We start from the raw sequence: 21,913 nt of genomic DNA, 5'->3' as shown, positions 1-21,913 counted from the left end.
AGGCTTTATCGTGTAAATGGGAAGAGAGGTTAAAAATCCTGGCTACAAGGTCAGGTGCACGAGGAGCCACCCTGCACCTACGGCTGCAATCAGTCCCAAGCTGAGAGAGGCCAAGAGGAGCTGCCCCACTGCCCGGAAGAGAGTTAAAATAAAAAGGTTCATATTGGAAAGGAAGAGGTCGTTCCCTGGCTGCGGCTCTGACCGCGTCCCTCCTGAAGATTTGTGCTCGCTCTGCCTTGCCCGGGAGGCTTCACCACCACCCTCTGCTCCTCCTCCCCGCCTGTAAGAAGTTACACAGAGGACTCTGCACAATGCACACAATTCAAGCCACTTTCTCCTTATTTAATGTCAGAAACTAAGGCTGCAGCAAAATTCAGAAAATGAAAAAATATTCTAAACAGGTCTTCTGTTTCCTGCAATGAAAACGCAACACAACCCGCCTTCCACGCGCCAGCGTCTCCCACCATTAATGCAGCCAGAGACGGAAGCCCTCAGCCAGGTGACAAACACACAAGAGGCGGCAGCTGCAGAGGGAAAGATTTGTTACAGCGCAGTGAAAAATGAAAAAACATTCTCTCTGGCTCGCCCGACTGCAGCAAAGGCGGGGGGGGGGGCTTGTAATCACCTGTACTGGGCTCTCAGGGATAGGTGGGGGCTAGCGGAAGGGCAAAGGCCAAACCAGAGAGAAAAGACACAAGGCAGACTGAAAGGGCCCAGGACGCAGCGCTGGAGCAGAGCTAAGAAAGCCACAGCGAGTCACTTCCAGTCCAGCGCAAGGAGAAAGCCTGCGACTCTGGCAGAGCGGGCGAGGGTCCAGGGATTGTTGGTACAGGCTGCGGGGGGGGGGGGGGGGGGGAGGAAGTGGGGCTTCTCTGAGGCTGCTCCTGGAGGGAGCTCACAAAAGCCCCCTCCCCCCATTGCTACCAGGAAGCTCTGAAGCACTGCTGAGGTGGCCAAGCCCTCCCGCTGCTCCTGCCCCAGTCCCAGCCTCCTCTGCTGCTTCTTGCAGAGATGCAGAGTCCCACAGAGAGTCCCAGCCAAGCCCTCCCGCTGCTCCTGCCCCAGTCCCAGCCTCCTCTGCTGCTTCTTGCAGAGATGCAGAGTCCCACAGAGAGTCCCAGCCAAGCCCTCCCGCTGCTCCTGCCCCAGTCCCAGCCTCCTCTGCTGCTTCTTGCAGAGATGCAGAGTCCCACAGAGAGTCCCAGCCAAGCCCTCCCGCTGCTCCTGCCCCAGTCCCAGCCTCCTCTGCTGGTTCTTGCAGAGATGTCACAGAGAGTCCCAGCCAAGCCCTCCCGCTGCTCCTGCCCCAGTCCCAGCCTCCTCTGCTGCATCGTGCAGAGATGTCACAGAGAGTCCCAGCCAAGCCCTCCCGCTGCTCCTGCCCCAGTCCCAGCCTCCTCTGCTGCTTCGTGCAGAGATGTCACAGAGAGTCCCACAGAGAGTCCCAGCCAAGCCCTCCCGCTGCTCCTGCCCCAGTCCCAGCCTCCTCTGCTGCTTCGTGCAGAGATGTCACAGAGAGTCCCAGCCAAGCCCTCCCGCTGCTCCTGCCCCAGTCCCAGCCTCCTCTGCTGCTTCTTGCAGAGATGTCACAGAGAGTCCCAGCCAGGCCGTCCCGGTCCCTTGCACAGAGGAGCTGGGCCGCGCGAGTCCTCACATAAACATATCATCATAGCCTGGCGGGGGCAGGTGGTCCGGATCAGGGCTGCAATGAAAACAGGGGCACAGTCAGAAAAATGGCAGAGAATTCATTCATATTTACAGCAGAAAGCTAAGGTCCAGCTTGGGCCATGAAGAAGAATGGCCTCGCCCTCACGAAGGCTGCAGGGCCCTCACCAGCAGCAGAAAGCAAGGCCCCAGCTGGCGAGAAGGAGGAGGGGCACGGGCTCAGTCCCAGGATCCCCGAGGGGCCGAGAAGAGAATGGACGAGGAGGGCAGGAGAAAATGAAAGGAGAGAAACCTTCCCATAAGCACTCACCTTAGCCTTAGTTCTGATCCGCTTCACGAGAACCTGCATAGTCCCCCCCTTCACTCTATTTCCCCGATACAAATCCAATTCTCTTTACCTGCTTCACACATCTTATATTTTACGTTTATCCAGATTATATTTTTCCAGGTTATTTCTACCCTGTGCATTATAAAAGAAGACTGTGTCTCTGTTATTTTTGCAGGTTGTAATGTAAACCGAAGGGATAATTAATCCTGGTAATTCAACCTCGGTCTATAAAAGTTATAAAGGGGGGAGGGGGGAGGCACCCGCTGCATCTCGGATATTTAATCATTTCCTGGGAGGAGAACCAGCACCGATTACAAGTCCAAGCTATGGCAGGGCCCGCGGAGGAGAAACCCTTAGGATTCTCGCTATCCTGAGAGTTAGGCCCCCTGCACAGGAGGGGTAACTGGCGCCGGCCCGGGCGGGGCAGCGCCGTGTATTCTCCGGGACCACCCCATACCATCAGGAACGCAGTCTGGGGCCCAGCTCTGGCTCGCTGTATTTCTAATCTGCTCTTATGTAATCCCCCATGCACTCGGGATGCAAGCGGACGAAAGATTTTGTAAAATAAAGACCAGGCTGGCAGGGGCCTCAGAGCAGCTGAGAAGGGCAGCGCTGGGCGAGGCAGAATGAAAGGAGCCTCCCGCTCTGCAGAACATCAAACGTGCACAGTGCTGAAGCCAGAAGCAGGCCCGGCCCAGAGACCTCACCAAGCCTCCCCCAAGCAATTCAGTCTTCAGGCGGGACGCGGCCCCACCCCAGCTCCGCCTTGGGGGGTCGCGGCCCCGCCCCCAACCCCGCCCTGGGGGGGTCGCGGCCCCGCCCCCAACCCCGCCCTGGGGGGGGTCGCGGCCCCGCCCCCAACCCCGCCCTGGGGGGGGTCGCGGCCCCGCCCCCAACCCCGCCCTGGGGGACACGGCCCCACCCTGGCCCCGCGGCCCCACCCCGGCCCCGCCCTTGGAGCCAGGCCACCTCAAGCTCAGGAAGAGAACTCGAGCCGCCCCTACGATGCCCTCCTTCCACCCAACGAGGGTCTCCACGGGACCCAAGTGGGTCCTGAAACGATTCACAAATGTGATTTCCTCTCCTTCATCCCAACGCGGCCTCACTTGCAAATTCAGATTTGACCCCAAGCTGTTCTAATCTCTCTGCTTATTTAAATTTATTGTAATTTGCCTAGAAATGAACTCTGGGAAGAGAGGGGATGTGCAATGCTGATAAATTCATCCTCCTATGCCCTCGCTCACTCACCCTGGACGACCTGAACCTACAGGTCCAAATGGGTCGAATCTGGCTCCAGGTGGCACTGCTCCTGGGGGGAGACGGCCCGGTATTCCCGAAGAGGGATCGAAACCAGCTCGCGGGAAGCCAGATCTCAGGGGATCCACCATCATCCCTCCACCGCGAGGTCTAGGAGGAGGAGGAGGAGAGAGCAAATGAAAGACATGGATGCAGTGCTGTGCCGCCTCCTCCCGCCCCGGCCGTCCCGTGCCTCCTCCCGCCCGCCCCGTGCCTCCCCCCGCCCGCCCCGGCCGTCCTGTGCCTCCTTCCGCCCGCCCCGGCCGTCCCCTGCCTCCTCCCGCCCCATGCCTCCTCCCGCCCCGCCCCGGCCATCCCGTGCCTCCTTCCGCCCGCCCCGGCCGTCCCTGCCTCCTCCCGCCCGCCCCGGCCGTCCCCTGCCTCCTCCCGCCGCGTGCCTCCTCCCACCCGCCCCGGCCGTCCCCTGCTTCCTCCCGCCCCAGACATCCCCTGCCTCCTCCCGCCCCGTGCCTCCTCCCGCCTGCCCCGGCCGTCCTGTGCCTCCTCCCGCCCGCCCCGGCCGTCCTGTGCCTCCTCCCGCCCGCCCCGGCCGTCCTGTGCCTATACTCACCCAAAGGGATCCAGGTCTGCTCCACCAGCAGCAAAGGGATCCTGAGGATCGAGCCTGCAAGAAACTCAAGCAGTCAGAAGAAGGAATTCAGGACCAGCAATGCTACTGGTACAGAAAAAAGGAGGAGAAGCAGACAGAGGAAGGGACCAATGAAAGCAGAGCTCAGCAGGGACAGAAAGCAGCAGTCACAGCCATTGCAAGTCTCACAGCTCTTCCCATCACGTTTGCAAGCTGGTAGTGGGGGAGCGAGGAGCACTCAGCCCCTTCATTTCACCTCTTTCCTCCGTCACCCTGACTAGAGTAACAGGTTAGGTCACTTCCTGCTGCCCCAGAGCCGCTGTGCGAGGAGCAGCGCATGCGTACACATCTCCTGTCCTCTTCTGGTCCTTACGTGCCATAATGAATATGCAGGACAGAGATCTGCATGCAGTGGGGGCAGTGCATGCACATCCTGAAGACCTCTCGGTGGCACTCGAGGACTGCAGTCGCCCCCCCAGACAGCAGCGGGAAAAGGCAGAGCATCTGAGCAGAAGATGCCGGTCAGAGAGAGAAAAGTGCTGCCTGCATTTAATGAACACAATATCATGCTGTGAAGTAGCAGCTGCCGGCTCACCCCTTCTGTGCAGCTGGCAAGAGAAGCAGAGAAACTCCCGTATTTAAACCCAACATCAGCCTCGCCCTCACCCCTCTGCGTCTGTCCCAAGCCAGACCAAGGCTTTGGGATATCCAGAACACCTTCCTGTAATTCACTGCTCTTGGGTTTCCCAGTTATCAGCTACAAGGATTAGCTGTGCTTTGCGTAAATGTGATAAACCGGTTCATACTGTGCCAGGTTTAACTTGTTAATTCCCTAAATCATAAATCTACTCACAAGGGGTTGTGCTGTTACCGGGGCACCCCTCAACTCCTTTGTGGTAGGCTGAGATAGCACTTAGGTGTACCCTCACCGAGGAAGTCTGGAGACCAGAGTCTGAAAGGTGCCAGAGATAGTCTAATAGAGACGGAGTGGGGCAGGAAAAGGGGTTGATACCTTTTTGCGTGCACCATATGGTAAATCTATTCAACTTATAACGACAGGATTTTCATGTGGAAGGCTTTCGTGAGGCTACAAGCACTTGAGAGACATTAGTTGAAAGGTTGAGCAGTTGGAGGATCAAGCTTTCAACATCCAGGCTGTGAGGGATAGGGTCTGAAGGTTCGGATGGCGTAACCTGCCTTGGTTCTGAGTTATGAAAGTGGGGGCTGTGCCCCGGCGAATGGGTTCTCTGAGAGGTCAAGAAGCATGGGAAACCATACTTGTCGAGGCCAATACGGGGCAATGAGTATCATTGACCCTTTGTCCTGTTGTAGTTTCACGAGAGTTTTGGCTATTAGCGGTATCGGGGGATACGCATATAGGAGGCCTGTGTTCCAGGGGTGAGCGAAGGCATCCATGGTTAACTTGTTTTGTTGCCTGTGCAGGAAGCAGAATCTGTCCACTTTGTGATTCAGTTCAGATGCAAAGAGGTCTAGTGTTGGTTGACCCCAGCGTTGGAAGATTCAGGTCGTTACCACAGGATCCAGAGACCACTCATGGGGATGGACCTATCGGCTGAGGTGATCTGCTACTACGTTCTGTATGCCTGCCAGATTACCCGGAGATACATGGAGTGCGCAAGGGCCCAGTCCCAGATCTGCGTGGCTTCTTGGCAGAGGAGATAAGAGCCTGTGCCGCCCTGCTTGTTTAAGTACCACATTGCAACTGTGTTGTCTGTTTGTATGAGAACAGTCTTGTATGAAAGGCAGTCCTTGAATGCATATAGAGCATAACGTATAGTTCGAAGCTCTAAGAAATTGATCTGAAACGTTGCTTTGAGCTGTGCCCAAGTACCTTGAGTTTGAAGATTGTTCACATGACCTCCCCAGCCCAAGGAACTGGTTGCTGAAAAGGTAGATCTATTAGCAAGTTGTCTTTGTTCGTCCACCAGAGAAGCGAGAAACATAACTGGTGGGTTACTTGGATCCACTGAGTTTTCAAAGTCCATTGAGTTATTCTCATGGCCAGCCTGGCCATCGGAGTGACGTGGACCGTGGAAGCCTTGTGGACCAGCAACATTAGGAATTGATGGGCTGAGGCTGTTATCTTTTTTGTGCGCAGAGATACAGCTAGTTGGGAGAGCGTGTCTGCGCGGTCGTTGGGCAGGAAGGCCTTCGCCACTGTGGTGTCCAAATCTGCTCCGATGAAATTCAGGAGGTGAGATGGAGGTCAGGTGGGATTTTTAGTAGTTGATGAGAAATCCCAATGAGTGCAGTAGATTGATAGTGAGTTTGAGGGCATCGAGAGCTCCTTGTTTGGATTGGCTCTTGATGAGTCAGTCAGATATGTATGTGTTTCTTGCGTAGATGGGCCTCTGCCACGGCTAGACACTTTGTAAATACATGGGGTGCAGAGGCAAGTCAGATGTCATTCAATTCTATATTCCATGCACCATCTCCACTCCACTGTGGAGCTTGAAGGGGCATCCCCCGGAGAAGATGAGGAAGCGAAAGCCACTACTGCAAGGCGGTGACGGTAGAGTCCAAAAGTGGGAGGACTATGTGAAACTGTTCCGACACCGGCTGCCAACGGGATAGCAAAGCTTTCCGAAATGGTCGCATATGAGCAAAAGCCCAGGGAACTAGGTCGATGGAGGAAGCCATGGACCCTAAGACCTGCAGGTAGTCCCAGGCCATTGGAAGAGGCAGCGAGAGCAGATTCCGAATCTGGTCGATCAACTTGAAGGCCCGCGCTCGAGACAAGACGACCTTACCCACTCGAGTGTCGAAATGGGCTCCCAGGAACTCTAACTCCTGGGAGGGCTGAAGGTTGCTCTTGGAAAAATTCACTATCCACCCGAGAGACGCGAGGAGAGCTAATCCCCGATCCACTGCCTGTCTGCAAAGAGTCTTCGACTTAGCTCTTACAAGCCAGTCGTCCAGTTAGGGGTGGACTAGGATTCCTTCCTGGCGAAGGGCCGCTGCCACCACCACCACCATGACCTTGGTGAAGGTGCGAGGTGCGGTTACGAGGCCGAAAGGCAGCGCCCGAAACTGGAAATCCCGGCTGAGGATGTGGAAGCGAAGATACTTCTGGTAATCGCGGTGAATCGGAATATGGAAGTACACCTCTGTCAAATCGAGCGAGGCGAGGAAATCTCCGGGGCGAACCACTGCGATGACCGCTAGCAAGGTTTCCATGCGAAAATGTGGGATCTTGAGGGCCCGGTTGACCTGCTTGAGGTCTAAGATTGGCCGAAAAGCCCCATCCATCTTGGGAACCACAAAGTAAATAGAATACTGGCCTGTGCCAAGCTCCGCTTTCGGAACCGGGACAACTGCGCCCAGACTCAATAGTCTGACGAGGGTTTGCTCTACCGCTTCCTGCTTGAGCCGACTGCAGGGGGAGAATACAAAGAGATCTGGTAGGTCGCGAAAAAGCTCAAAGGCGTAACCGTCTGACAATGTCGAGGACCCACTGGTCCGACGTGATCTTGACCCATTCCTCAAAGAACAGAGAGAGGCGACTGCCCAGAAAAGGGACAGAGGAATGGGTCGACAACTTCATTGTGTGGCAGGCTTAGGGGTGGTGTGCTGGGACTGGCCCTCGCGAAAGGAGCAACGCCCACGAAAGGGCTGCGACCAAGATTGAGACAAAGAATAACCCCTGGAGAAGCCACCTCGTCCACGGGGCGTATACCTCCTCTGTCCCCAGAAACGAGGACGGGAGGGTGTAAAGGAGCGTGATTGTTTCGGATGGTCCTCCGGAAGCTTATGAACCTTATTTTCCCCCAAGGAATCAATAAGCTTCTCAAGGTCCTCTCCAAAGAGCAACTTACCTTTTGAAGGGCAACGTGCCTAGCCGTGCCTTGGAGGAAGGGTCGGCCGACCAATTGCGCAGCCAGAGGAGGAGTCTAGTGGATACCACGGAGGCCATCGCCTTCGCCTGGACGCAGAGGAGGTCGTAGAGTGCATCAGCCCCATAAACGATGACGGCTTCCAGACGTTCAGCTTGCTCCGCCTCTGCAGGCGGGAGGTCCTGGGTGCTGAGTAATTGTTGAATCCACCTGAGACCTGCCCGCTGCATGAGACTGCTGCAGATAGTCGCTCAGACCCCCAGAGCCAGGACTTCAAAAATACGTTTCATATGGGCCTCGAGCTTGTGGTCCTGTCCATCCTTCAGAGCCGTCGATCCCACCACAGGGATGGTGGTGCGCTTGGTGACCGCCGAAACAGAGGAGTCCATGGTGGGGATCTTCAACATGTCTAAGCATTCCTCCGGGAGGGGGTAGAGCTTATCCATAGCCCGCCCAGAATCCCACTTCGGGAGCCTCCCATTCATGCAAGAGCAGCAACTTGTGCATAGGATGAAAAGGAAAAGCGCTTGCCGGGGCCCTGAGTCTCGCCAGGACCGGGTCCATAAGGGTATCCGCAGGGGGCCCCTCCAGCCCCAGCTCCTGGAGGACAGAAGGGATAAGGGGCTCTGAAACATGCAGAGAACCCTAGGATCGTCCCCTCCAAAGGTGGGAGTGCGTTCGCTAAATCTGAAGTGGGATCAGGATCCGGAATAACTGGGGCCACCGGGGGGGTCAGGCATGGGGGCCACCTGCACCCGGACCCCGGAGGTTCCGTGGCAGGACAAATAGGTAGCAGCGCGGAATTTTCGCTCGGGGGGGGGGGGGGGGGGGTGCAGGGGAGGAGCCCTCCTCCTCCTCCTCCGGCAAGCTAGCCAAATAGGATTCATGCAGGAGGACGACAAATTCTGAGGAGAAATGACTTTTAGATTTCCCTGAGGGGGGGGGGGGTCAGGGACCACATCCTGGGAGGCCTCGGGGCTCAAATTGGGGGGGGGGGAAATCGTGAAATTCTGCCTCCCCAGGCAGCTCTGAATCGGGAGCTGCAGAAAATCCCGGAACGGCCGCCATTCCCGGGCTTTGCCGACCCGGGAACGGCCTGGCCATGCACTGGGGAATCCGTCCCCGGGCTGGATTTGCCTGCCCTGCCGAGGAGGGGCCTTCCTCACCCTGCAGGCAGGCAGGCTGAGCAGAGCCCCTCGCGCGATAGGCGCGAGGGGCTCTGCTCAGCCTGCCTGCCTGCAGGCAGGCTGAGCAGAGCCCCTCGAACAAAAAAAAAGTTAAAAATAGAAATGATTGGCAGCCCTGCCGGCAGGAGCAGAGGCAGGGGAGTGAAGCCTGCTCACTCCTCAATGTCTGGCTGCCGGTTCAAATCCCAGGGAGGTTTTAAGTATTCTTATTTTATTTTTTTTTTTTAAACCCAAAACTGAGCACAATGGAGCCCTAAGCTCCCTAGGCAGCCGGGGGGGGGACGGGGGACGAATGACTGGACCACCAGCCTCGGTCCCCACACCTGGAAGCACTCACGGACTCAGGCCCTGCACAGCACAAGGGGCGAAGCCCCCCTGAGTCCGGCAAGAGCCAGGAGACGAGACCGTCTCCTGCACAGACTAAAAATGAAACTTTTTTTTTTATTAGAAAGAAATCCAATCAAGATCCCTAAGGAAGAAGTACTTGCTTGATCCACAAAGAAAGGAAGTAAAAGAAGGCTGACTAGCGTAGATCAGGAGACCGCAGGGTGAGCTGATCCACCTGCTGGAGACAGAGAAATACTGAAGGGCTGCAGGGTAGGCTCTGTCCTGATATAGGATAACCTTTCAGTTTTTCTCTGTCTCCATCTGCTGGACAGGAGGCTCAACACACGGTCTGGACTGATCCGGGTACGTACGGGGAACTGGATTTTATTTATTCAAGATACCTCTTAGGTATAAAAATGTGTTCAACTGAAAATCAATCAGCAGCCAAAATAAAAGTCACATTTTTATACTTAAGGGCTCGTCCTTTTTCACCTTTTGTACTTTGTGGGGGGAATGTGTTAGTTTTTGTTCACAATTTTGTCGTCTCTCTCATGCAGTTAAAGCAGTGAAGTCTGCTATAAGAGCAGAGCGTGGGAGGTGAAGGCGCTCACCAGTTTGGCTGCCGGTCGGCGTGCGGACGATGGGGCGGCATCCTCAGAGGGTCAGGGCTGCGGGGACGCTCGTGCACGGCTCGGCTTCTCTCCTTTGGCGCAGTGAAGGGCGAGATTATCCTGCAGAGCAGCGAGGCGCTGAGCTCGGCACTGTTCTTGTACACGCTGCCGAGAAGGGGAGAAGATTAATGCCTTCCAGAGCTCCTCTCCCCCACATCTTTACATCGCTTTACCGCTCTAAGCATCGGCAGCTTTTTCTTCTCTCTCACATTTTCCATTCTCTCACCACAGCTCGCCTCCCTCTCTTACCTCCACTCTTCTTCCCAGTCTGCTTGGTCCTTTCTTCCTCTCATCATCCCTCCCTCCAGTTTCACCTCCTCAGCCTGTAGTCCCTCCACCCAAAGGAAAATTAGTTTCTTACCTGATAATTTTCGTTCCTGTAGTACCAAGGATCAGTCCAGGACACCTGGGTTGTGACTCCGCACCAGTAGATGGAGACAGACTAAAACTTGTGGGCGGAGCCATATATAAGCCCCTGTGCCAGTCACAGCCCCTCAGTCTTACGTAATGTCAAAGTAGAACACAACCAGAGAAGTAAACTAGCTAGAAACCGCTAATAGAACGGGGAAAACACCCCTCCCGGAAACAGACTCTCCAACCGAGAGAGTTAAACAAGCGGAACAAAATAATTCAGAACAAAGAGCGGACTCTCCATTACTTCAGCGTAGCACTGCGGGCGGGATCCTGGACTGATCCTTGGTATTACAGGAACGAAAATTATCAGGTAAGAAACTAATTTTCCTTTCCCTGTACGTACCAGGATCAGTCCAGGACACCTGGGATGTACCAGAGCTAAATTACCGAGGGTGGGAAGCAGAGAGTCCCGCTCGGAGTACCCTCTCTCCAAATCCCCCGGGATCGGTAGCCCGGACATCCAACCGGTACTGCCTGATAAAGGTATGCAACGACTTCCATGTAGCCGCTCTGCAGATCTCTTGAGGCGATACCGGAGAAGCCTCCGCTCAAGATGCCGCCTGCGCATGAGTCGAGTGAGCCCTCAGGCCCACGGGAAGCGGTTTTCCCCGCACCCCTTTCTTAGGACCAGAGAACAGGACAAACAGATGATCTGTGACCCGAAAAGGATTACTGACCTCCAGATATCGGAGGAGGGACCTCCGCACATCAAGCTTCCGCAATTCTCTCGCTTCCAGAACAGAGAACTCCCCGCCCGCCAGGCTGAAGAATCATTCTCTGAAACCCCCGAGGACCAAGGGTCCCCCGAGGGGACCCCCCCTGTATCAACCCGCTGAGGAGAAAACGCGGGAGGCAGGCCCGAGGCTCCTGCCGTTTCCCGCGCCATTTCACGGTCCGAGGCCAAAATGGCCGCCACTCCCGCGCTCAGCGGAAAAAAAATCTTGGGGCCGCTCTGCCGAGCCCCCCCCCTGCGCGGTGGCGATCGTGCGCTGCGGGATCGAGCCCCCCGAGGCGCCCCGGATGACCCCTCTCCGCCCGGGAAGCAGGCCGCACACAGACCACAGTGGGAAAGCCGCGCGCGCGCGCCGAGCCGCAGGCCCTACAGGCCGAGCCACGAGGCATGCCGACGAGCCGCGGCGAAGAGCGCAACGGGAGAAAAATTAAATTTAGCGAAACCGGCCCCCCCTGGCCCCCCCCCTGCCAGCGGCGCCCCCCCCCCCGGAGACCCCACGGAGCGGCGACGCAAAGCAGCAGAGAGCTGAAGCCAGAGAGAACCGAAAACAAAAGTAAAACTTTTTTTTTTTTTTTTTTACAAACAACGCTTGTCGCTGTCCACGGTCCTGGAGCCCTAGTCCAGCAGGGGTGAGTGAACCGGGCTCCCCGGTGTCACCCCTGACGCTGCTACTGGGAAAGCCGGGTCCTCGACCCTAGCAGCGGCCTCAACCAGGGGGGGGGTAGTCCCCTCAGGACCTCACAACCCCCCTGGGAGACAGGGCGGACGGGACCTCAGGGACAATTTAACAAAAATCAAAAATCCCAATTAAAAACACTAAACTGGCCTAAAACCAAGAAAAGAAAAGAACCGACCCTGACGGAGTACCAGAACCAGGGCAGGAAGGAGCTGTGACCGGACCTGCACCACCTACTGGAGACAGAGTAAGACTGAGGGGGGCTGTGACTGGCACAGGGGCATATATGGCTCCGCCCACAAGTTTTAGTCTGTCTCCATCTACTGGTGCGGAGTCACAACCCAGGTGTCCTGGACTGATCCTGGTACGTACAGGGAATTTAGTTTTTCCTTACCGCTCTCCTTCCCTCCCTCCTAGAAACAAACACGGAAACGAGACCTTGATGTCGGAAAGGAAAATTAGTTCTTACCTGATAATTTTCGTTCCTGTAGTACCAAGGATCAGTCCAGACTGCTGGGTTATGCCTCCCGTCCAGCAGATGAGAGTCAGAGAGAAACTGAAAAGGCACCACCTATATACCCTGGTGCGCCCCCTGCGATCCTTCAGTATAATCGATAACAAAGCAGAATGATAGAAGAAATCTTAGGCAAGAACCTGTGACTAGAACAAGTGAAACATGAACTCTTGGAAAAAACGAGGAAAAAACCCCGGCTGAAAATGCCGCTGAACGAAACGATAAGAAGGTTGTGTAAGCATTCCATACAGGAATTCTGAAATACAAGAATACAGCGTCGGGACTGTTACTGACATGGGCGGGCGTCTGGACTGATCCTTGGTACTACAGGAACGAAAATTATCAGGTAAGGCCTAATTTTCCTTTCCCTGTACGTACCAGGATCAGTCCAGACTGCTGGGAAGTACCCAAGCTGCCCTAAAAGGGGTGGGACCTTGACAGTCCCGCTCGAAGCACACTGCTGCCAAACGAAGGTACCGTCGGATCCTGTACATCCAAACGGTAATGTCTAGCGAAAGTGTGCAAGGATTTCCAAGTCGCCGCCCGGAAAATTTCCTGAGGGGAAACAAAGGCACTCTCCGCCCAAGACGCCGCCTGGGAACGCAGAGAATGAGCCTTAAGACCTTCCGGAACGGCACGCCCCCTACAAATGTAAGTTGAAGCAATAGCATCCTTCAGCCAGCGGGCTATAGTCGTCTTAGAAGCTTTGGACCCCTTCTTAGGGCCACTCCATAAAACGAAAAGATGATCAGACAAGCGAAAAGGATTGGTGACCTCTAAGTATCTCAACAACGCCCATCGAACATCCAGCCTCCTAAGGTCCGAAGCCTCACTGTCTTTCGCCGAAAAGGCTGGGAGTTCTACCGTCTGATTCACATGAAAAGACGTAACCACCTTAGGCAAGAAGGAAGGGACAGTTCGAAGCGAAACACCCAAATCCGAAATGCGGAGGAAAGGCTCTCTGCATGACAACGCTTGGAGCTCTGAAATGCACCTCGCCGAACAAATAGCCACCAAGAAAACTGTATTGAGAGTGAGATCTTTGAGCGTAGCCCGCTTCAGCGGCTCAAAAGGAGAAGTACTAAGGCCACGAAGAACTAAATTCAGACTCCAAGCGGGACAGATAGGTCGCACCGGCGGACGCAAATGCTTGACCCCCTTCAAAAATCTGGCTACATCGGGGTGCATGGCTAATGAAACGCCGTCAATTTTGCCGCGGAAACAGCCTAAAGCCGCCACCTGCACTCTAAGGGAATTATAGGATAAGCCCTTCTTTAGGCCCTCCTGTAGGAACTGCAGGACCTGTGACACCGTAGCTTGTCTTGGAGACATGGAGGAACCACGACACCAAGAGTCAAACACCTTCCAAACCCGCACGTAGGTAACCGAAGTAGACGGCTTACGAGCTTGAAGAAGAGTAGTGATGACCGAATCAGAATATCCCTTCTTCCTCAATTGACGCCTCTCAAAAGCCAAGCCGCTAGACAAAAGTGATCGGCCTGGTTGAAAAACACGGGACCCTGCCTCAATAGGCAAGGAAGGTGACAGACGCAAGGGACCGTCTACCGCTAGATTGATCAGATCAGCAAACCACGGCCTCCTGGCCCATTCCAGCGCCACGAGAACGACCGGACCCACGTGGGATTCTATCCGACGCAACACTTTGCCTATCAGCGGCCACAGAGGGAACACGTACAGGAGAACATGTTCGGGCCATGGAAGAACCAATGCGTCCACGCCTTCCGAGCCGTGCTCTCGTCTGCGGCTGAAGAAGCGCGCTGCCTTTGCATTTAGGCGCGTCGCCATGAGGTCTACGCGGGGCGTTCCCCATCTTCGAACGATGAGTTTGAGTGCCTCTTGTGACAGTTCCCACTCCCCCGGATCTAGCTGCTGCCGGCTGAGATAGTCCGCCTGGATGTTGTCGATGCCGGCAATGTGTGAAGCCGCTAATAGAGACAGATGCGCTTCCGCCCAATCCATTAACTTGCTCACCTCGGACGTAACCAAGTAACTCCTGGTTCCTCCTTGGCGATTTATGTAGGCCACCGTCGTTGCATTGTCTGACAGGACTTGGACTGCTTGATGTCGGATCAGAGGGAGAAACCGCTGCAGCGCCAAGCGGACTGCTCTTGTCTCCAGACGGTTGATGGACCACTTGGCCTGCGAAGCCGTCCAACGCCCCTGTGCAGATTGAGATTGGCAGACCGCACCCCAACCAGACAGGCTGGCGTCCGTTGTGACGATGATCCATTGCAGAGGCTCCAAATAGACTCCCTGGAGCAAATGGGTCGGCTGCAACCACCATTGCAGACTGGCCCTTGCCGGGTCTAGAAGTGGTAACGGCACCCGGAATTCTTCCGACTTGGGGTCCCATCGAGATAATAGCGCTCTCTGTAACGGTCGCATATGCACAAAAGCCCAAGGAACCAACTCTAGGGTGGACGCCATATATCCAAGAACCTGTAAATAATCCCATACCACCGGCAGCGACAGAGCTAGTAGACGACAAACGTGCGCCATCAGTCGCTCCATTCGCGCCTGCGGCAGGGAAATCTTGCCCCACTCTGCATTGAACAAGGCTCCCAGAAACTCTAGGGTCTGGCAGGGTATCAGCTGGCTCTTGGAGTGGTTGATGACCCAACCTAGGGAGCTCAGACGGTAAATGACTGTGCGTACTGCCTCCTCACAAAGCCTTCTTGATTTTGCCCGAATGAGCCAGTCGTCCAAGTATGGATGGACGAGCACTCCTTCTCTCCGGAGACTTGCGGCGATGACTACCATTACTTTGGTGAAGACCCTCGGGGCTGTTGCGAGACCAAATGGGAGGGCACAAAACTGGTAATGGGCTCCCAGGACCATGAACCTTAGGAACCTCTGATAACATTCCTGTATCCCGATGTGCAGGTAAGCCTCCGTGAGATCCAAAGAAGCCAAAAATTTGCCTTTGTGGACCGCCACAATGACGGAACGCAGAGTCTCCATTCGGAAGCATGGGATTCTTAGAGCTCTGATGACCTGTTTTAGATCGAGGATGGGACAGAAGGTACCTTCCTTCTTTGGGACGATGAAATAGATGGAGTAGCGACCCGTGCCTTGCTCGGCTACCGGTACGGGAACTATAGCCCCCAGAGCCTGTAACCACGCTAGCGTTTGCGAAATAGCCTTTTGCTTTTCTCGCAACCCGCAGGGGGAGGCCAGGAAGAAATCGCGCAGGAGTCGTGCAAAATCCAAGGCGTAGCTGAGGTTTATAATGTCGAGGACCCACTGGTCTGAGGTTATTCTGGCCCATTCCTCCCGAAAGTGAAATAGACGACCCCCCACATCCGGAACGGAGGGATGGACCGGCGTCCCCTCATTGTGACGTCTTATTATTGGTGAAGGCATGGCTCGCCCCCGTGCGCGATTGTCGTCGGCCACAAAAGGAAGGAGACCATCCTTGAGAGCGTGCGGGCGGTTGCCGTGGTGCAAATGACGAGGAACCTCTCCCGGAGCGATACCGGCGCTGTCCGCGAAAACGACCACGAAAGGATCCCGAGGAACGAAATGATTTTGGCCTGTCTTCCGGCAACTTAAATACCTTGTTCTCTTCCAAGGACTTAATAAGCTGCTCCAACTCATCCCCAAATAAAAACTTACCCCGAAAAGGGAAGGAACCAAGTTGCACTTTGGAGGATGAGTCCGCCGCCCAATGGCGAAGCCAGAGGAGTCAGCGCGCGGAGAATGCTGACGCCATGGAGCGGGCTGAAGTACGGAGAAGATCATACAGGGCGTCCGCCACATAGGCCACCGCAGATTCCATTCGGTTCGCCTGCTCTGCTTCCCCTGGAGGCAAATCCTGAGACGTTAACATTTGCTGCACCCAGCGGAGGGTAGCCCTTTGTACCATGCAACTGCAAACCGCCGTTCGCACCCCTGGGGCTGACACTTCAAAGATTCGCTTCAGCAACACTTCCAATTTTCTATCTTGGGGATCCTTAAGGGCCGTGCCACCTGTAACTGGGATTGTGGTATGTTTAGCGATGGCCGTGACCGCCGAATCCACCTTAGGCACCTTAAGCAATTCCAAAGCCTCAAGAGGAAGCGGGTAAAGCTTATCCATAGCCCGGCCAATTCTCAAGGTAGCCTCCGGAGCATCCCATTCCCGGGACACGATTTGGGACGGCGCGCGGAGCCCCGTCAACTCCAAGTCGCCTGGTAAAGAATTTGAATCAATCTGTGGGACTGGGATCCCCAGTTCTTGAAGGACATGCGAGATCAAGGGGTCCAAGATCCGCGCTCCCCATGTCTGCCCCTGAATCAGGAGTAGGGGGATCCTGAGGGGCAGGATCCACCGGATTATGCTGCGGGGGCTTAGGAGCCGGGGGAGGAGCAGAATTTCCTAAACCCAGTCCCTCAGGACTTATAGAAATCTTCCCCCGCTTATTGGGAGCCGAAGATCCCTGCTCCCAATCTGCTTCTGCCTCCAGGTAAGCTTTGTGCAGCAAAAGCACAAATTGAGAAGAGAAGGGGTGTGGCCTCTTCAGAGTATCCCCCTTAGCATGCCCAGATGAACCGCGGCCCCTGGGAGGACTTAACTCCGGCGGGGAGAGGGGATCATCATCCTCCTCTGACAGATCCGCCTCACGATCGGGTCGATTTAAAATGGCCGCCGCCTCCGCACTCGGGAACGCTCCCTGTATGTCTACCCCCGCGAGGCCACCCGAAGAGATCAGCCGCGAAGGGAGTGACTTCTCGGTCGGGGCTGCTCTCCGCGAAGGCCCCTCATCCCCGGGAATGCACCGGGAACAGAGGCCTTCGCGCGAGAGCCGGAGCCCCGACTCCCCGCACGCGACACAAACGGTCCCCTGGGCATTGCCCTGAAGAGAAAGGAGCGCGAAACGGGGACGGGTGGAAGGCCACCTCCTCCGGAGACCCAGAGAGTACAGCAGGCAGGGAATTTGTAAAAACACCTCGGTTTGTTTGTTTTTTAATCTCAACAGCGCTTTCCGCGGCAGCTAGCAATGCAGCACTTCTTTTTTTTTTTTTTTTTAACAAACTTTGAAAACGCTTGGAGCCTGCAGAAAGGAGAAACTCCTTCTGCCAACTTTCTCCGAGGGATGGGCTTCTCTGGAGGCGGAGGAGGAAAGTGACCGGCCCACCGATGAATACTGCCCCTCCTCTCACTGGGCTGGGCAGAATGCACTCCGGGAAAAGGCTTCAGGGCAGAGCCCTGCCTTGCCTGCTATGGCTCCTCACTTCAGCTTCTACCGAGTTCTAGTCACAGTTACCTCCCAGGTAACTTAAATCAAACCTGAAATAGTGGATCAATTCAATCATCTTAATAAACTTTCTGTAGGGGTTTGTTTTTTTTTCAGGAGATCAGGACCGCAGGTTATGCTCTCTCATCTGCTGGAGTCAGAGATATACTGAAGGATCGCAGGGGGCGCACCAGGGTATATAGGTGGTGCCTTTTCAGTTTCTCTCTGACTATCTGCTGGACGGGAGGCATAACCCAGCAGTCTGGACTGATCCTGGTACGTACAGGGAATTAGCAGCTAAGTCCATGCCAGGAAACCCAGCTACCAGACCAAGGCCCACCTCTGAGGGGCCACAGAAATCACCTCAGGAATTCTTAACTGGGGGAGGGACCTTTAAGTATCAGAATTTAGGATGTCAAAATTTCTGCTTCCATAAAGCTCAAAGCAATCCCCATAGGAAGATGCACGTCCACCATCTGCTGGAGACGGAGAATACTGGCAGGCTAGGGGTCACTACAGGGCTATATATACTGTGATGTCAGCTTGCTCAGTCTCCATCTGCTGGCAGGGGAGCATAAACCCACTGGTTCTGAGTCCATCTGGCTACATGCTAGGAAATGCTTTTTCATTTACCTCTGTAGAGAGCTCAGATACTACACTGCCACCACTTCCTCCTCATGCTTCTTCCTTTTTTGCACCGACAAGCACCCCAGGGCCTGACAAAGGGCTTACAGACCTTTGTTTGCGGTGCTTCTGCACTTTGCGGCACCACAGAAGGTGGAGCATTGCTCGATGAGCTCCTGCTCAACTTGTCATGAAGGGAGTCCAAAGAAGCCCTGCTCCGAAAGGAGAATAATTCCGGTTTTTCACCGACCTTTCAAGCTCTGCTCCTCCGGGACATTCAGCCACAGTCATAGCAGTTAGCTGAGGCATGGTCAAGCCCCAGACATTTATAACAGACATCATGACCACTGGTGAAGACATCTTCTGGCCACACACACACGGGAGCCAGACATGTCGGATATATTTGGTCATTCTTGTACCGACATTTTATTTTTTTTGCTAGCACACAAAATTGCTTTTGAGAGGCTACCGAGGCAATGGGGCAACCTGAAGCGAGTTACGATCAAAAAAGAAACAATAAAATACCAAAGAACTTAGCCAGGATAAATGTCCATGCAGAAGCTCAGGCAAAAAAAGGACTGAGAAGTCCTGAGGCCGCACAGAACTCCCTCACATGCTCAACAGAACTAAAGCTCGCCAAGTCCATTTGGTGCATTCAAATGACGTCACCCAGGTATCCTGGCTAATTCAGTCCTGTTTGTCGACAGAAACCAGAATCTCTCCGGTCCAATCCAGGCTTCATTGCAGTCTATGACTGGATCACTGTCCAACTCCTCTGCCTGTGCCGGAGGTCTGGAGACCAGATACCATCTCCTTGTTCCAAGTAACCCAGACTATGTCATTAAAGGAATGGGAATGCAGGAACGTGTTACTGCTCCTTCTTGTCTGCCTTCTCACTCTTGAGAAAAGACTATGGCCAGGGTAAGAACATAAGAAGCTGCCATACTGGGTCAGACCAAGGGTCCATCAAGCCCAGCATCCTGTTTCCAACAGTGGCCAATCCAGGCCATAAGAACCTGGCAAGTACCCAAACACTAAGTCTATTCCATGTAACCATTGCTAATGGCAGTGGCTATTCTCTAAGTGAACTTGGCCACATCCCAGTCACAGGCATCACTGAACCCCATTTCTGCGATAGCCACAATATTAAGATCGGCCCCCACTATTAGGGCTTTCAAGTCTGGAATCTGAGTGCCCAGACTGCGAGCCTTTGTGCTCATCTCTTTCTGGACAAGCTTCCTTCCCTTTTGATCCCGCTACCTGTCCCCTTGATCGTCCATGCTGTTTACATACAGTCTGGCAAGATGCAATCATTTGCTCATTTTTGGGGGGGGGGGGGGGGAGCAGCCTGATGAGCTTCTGACCAACATCCCACAATCTATTTTAAATTCTTGCCAGTGTACATATGGCACGACCTGTTCTTAACTAAGATAAACCAAACCATCCTTGCAGTATAATTGTATCAATCCACACACTGGCCCATCCTGCAAGATATCCAAGTCCCTTGTGCTTACATCAGTTTTAAAGCCTTGCATTACAAATGCTGGTTCTGCCTTCGCTGTGGCACTCTCTTTACTGTGACTCAGGCAGGAGGGCCACAGAGAGAGGAGTTACTCTGGGTGACAGAAGAGCCATGAGGACTGGTGATAAATGGTGGGAGGGAGTTCCATGGCAGCTAATGCAGCCGCAGAATCACAATAAACTGAGGGCCACAACCGCACACAAGTCAAATGCTAGGCAGAACCCGCAGAAACTCACTTTTCAAAAGTGTCCATTCTTTCACCGTCCACATAATCTGCGACCTTCAGAGTCAGATCCACTACCTGCTCCAACCTGGGGTCCTAAAGGGAAGAAACAGAACCAGAAGTGGAATAGGAGAATCTGCTCCATATTTCAGCAGTAGGGTTTGCCAACTGGCTTCAGCTTTTCAGGACAGATTTTATCACACTCATTGCAGGAACTTTAGTCTTGCTTTTCGTAGGGACTACAAATCCCTGCATGCAGCGGGGTAAAACCAGGACCAGATCAACCTGTCCTGGAAATTAGGAGCCAGCTGGTAACCCTAGCTAGTGGGGGAGGGGAAATGAACAGATAATGGCAGCAACAGCTGAGCAGATGCATGCAAGACACTCTGGAATTCGGCAGATGGCAGCACTGCCCTCTCTCTATCAGGCCGATACGGTAAAGACACGCGGAAAATGGGCGCTCAGTGTTCAGCACCCACTTTCCTAACGCGCGCCCAGCCACCTCTCCTGGGCGTGAAATACAATATTTAAATGCGGGGTCATGCTAAAAAGCAGGCACTAGGGACAGCTGCATGCCCCTAGCGCCTCCTGGGCAGCAGAAGCCCAGGAGAGGTGGCTGTCAGCGAGTTAGGGAAACAGACGCTCAATTTTACGAGTATCCATTTTCCTAACCTGTGCCCGGCTATGGGTTAGGAAAATGGATGCTGGTTAATGGAGCATCTGTTTCCTTAAGCTGACCGCTGGCACGCTTTTTTCTTTACCTTTTGGTTCCTCTGACAATATCGCCACGAAATTAAGTCAGAGAAAGTACAGAAAAAGCAGTATTTTGTGCTTTTCTGTACACTTTTTTGGGCTGCTCAGAAATTAATGCCTGCTCTGGGCTGGCGTTAATTTCCGAGCGCTAAAATGTACATATTAGGCGCACATATTTTTTTGTATGTGTGGCAAATACCTAATAGCTTTATCAACATGCATTTGTATGTGATGAGCGCTATTAGTTTCAGGTGGGAAGGCGGATGTTGGATGCGCACTTTAGACGCATTAAACCCCTTATGGTATAAGGGATTGTGGACGCGAGACCAAAATGTACACCCAACCGCAGGTTAAACAGTGCACTGCATTGTAATCAGCCTGCTTGCGTGCTAGTGATTGCTTCATAAACCACTGAAGGATTTTTAGTGTTTACTTTGAATGAATGGAAATCTGGTCCTGATGTTCCCATCTCCAGATGTTGTTCCTACAGGCAGTGGTAGCGACTGCCGCGAGGACTCACCATGGCATTCAGGATCATGGTATTCTCAACCATGATGGCCTTAAGAAGGATCTGGCTGGTGTCATCCTGTGACTTGTAGCGCAGACTGTAGAGCTCCTTGTTCGAGTTCCACCCCACAGGAAGCTTCTCGGACTTCCTCTCGTTCTCGCTTGCCTGCAATGCAAAGCACAGGCTCCAGAAAAGGTCCTGGGCTCAGAACAGTCCCTGCCTGCTAACACCAGGCTGCTGCAAGAAGAAAGCCGTAAAGATGCAACTTTACGCTGGGAATCAATACCAGCAACCGGCTCAGGCAGGAAGGGGCAAGATAAAAACGGAAATCGGGCGGCGAGGAGCGCCTGCCTCACATACGCCTAGAAAGGAAAGCTGAGGGCCACTCACCCTGTCGCCAGTGCCCAGGCACCGGTAGCCATGGACCACCATCTCCCAGTGTACGAAACACACGAGGGCATCCTGTGGTACGGACAGGCTCCGAGCCACGGACGCGTACAGCAGCTCCAGTCCTGCCGCCATCACCGAGCGCAACCAGCCCTGCAAACACAAGAGGCAACGGGAGGGGGAGGGACGGGGGGTCAAGAGACGGGGAGGAAGGGGGGTCAAGACAGAAAGGGAAGAAGCATCGGTGCAGCCACAGCCCAGACCTCCTGCTCCGCGCAGCCGGGACGACGGCGGGCTCGGCCCCCTTTCTGCTCTTCCGGGTCTGCGTGCGTGCGTGCGTGCGTGCGTCCGATCACAGGCTGGAGCGGAAACAGTGCCCCGAAATCTCCGTTCCTAGCACCGTCT

At 54.5% G+C, this 21,913-nt stretch overlaps 1 protein-coding gene across 1 annotated transcript; it reads right to left on the bottom strand.

Moving 5' to 3' along the window:
* Positions 1-316: 316 nt before the first annotated feature.
* Positions 317-21,827, bottom strand: PSMF1 (proteasome inhibitor subunit 1). The gene is made up of 7 exons (XM_029612690.1): positions 21,512-21,827; positions 21,134-21,286; positions 19,874-19,956; positions 9,858-10,022; positions 3,861-3,914; positions 3,242-3,400; positions 317-1,702 (listed from the first exon to the last, which is right to left on the bottom strand). The coding sequence occupies exons 1-7, from the start codon at positions 21,641-21,643 to the stop codon at positions 1,651-1,653; spliced, it is 798 nt and encodes a 265-aa protein (XP_029468550.1). The 5' UTR covers positions 21,644-21,827; the 3' UTR covers positions 317-1,650.
* Positions 21,828-21,913: the final 86 nt, after the last annotated feature.

The sequence above is a fragment of the Rhinatrema bivittatum genome, chromosome 8, assembly GCF_901001135.1.
Source record: "Rhinatrema bivittatum chromosome 8, aRhiBiv1.1, whole genome shotgun sequence".
In the NCBI taxonomy this organism is placed as follows: domain Eukaryota; kingdom Metazoa; phylum Chordata; class Amphibia; order Gymnophiona; family Rhinatrematidae; genus Rhinatrema; species Rhinatrema bivittatum.
The sequence above is the reverse complement of the archived record's forward strand: the minus strand, read 5'-3'. Positions and strand labels throughout refer to the sequence as shown.

What these genes read in the sequence shown, in the direction of transcription:
- PSMF1 (XM_029612690.1), bottom strand. Translation starts at nt 21,643, where the DNA reads ATGGCGGCAGGACTGGAGCTGCTGTACGCGTCCGTGGCTCGGAGCCTG. An exon ending in GCCTGGGCACTGGCGACAGG is followed by an intron (nt 21,287 to 21,511) that starts GTGAGTGGCCCT and finishes TTTGCATTGCAG; the next exon opens with GCAAGCGAGAACGAGAGGAA. An exon ending in GCCGACCGGCAGCCAAACTG is followed by an intron (nt 3,915 to 9,857) that starts GTGAGCGCCTTC and finishes AGTTTCTTGCAG; the next exon opens with GCTCGATCCTCAGGATCCCT.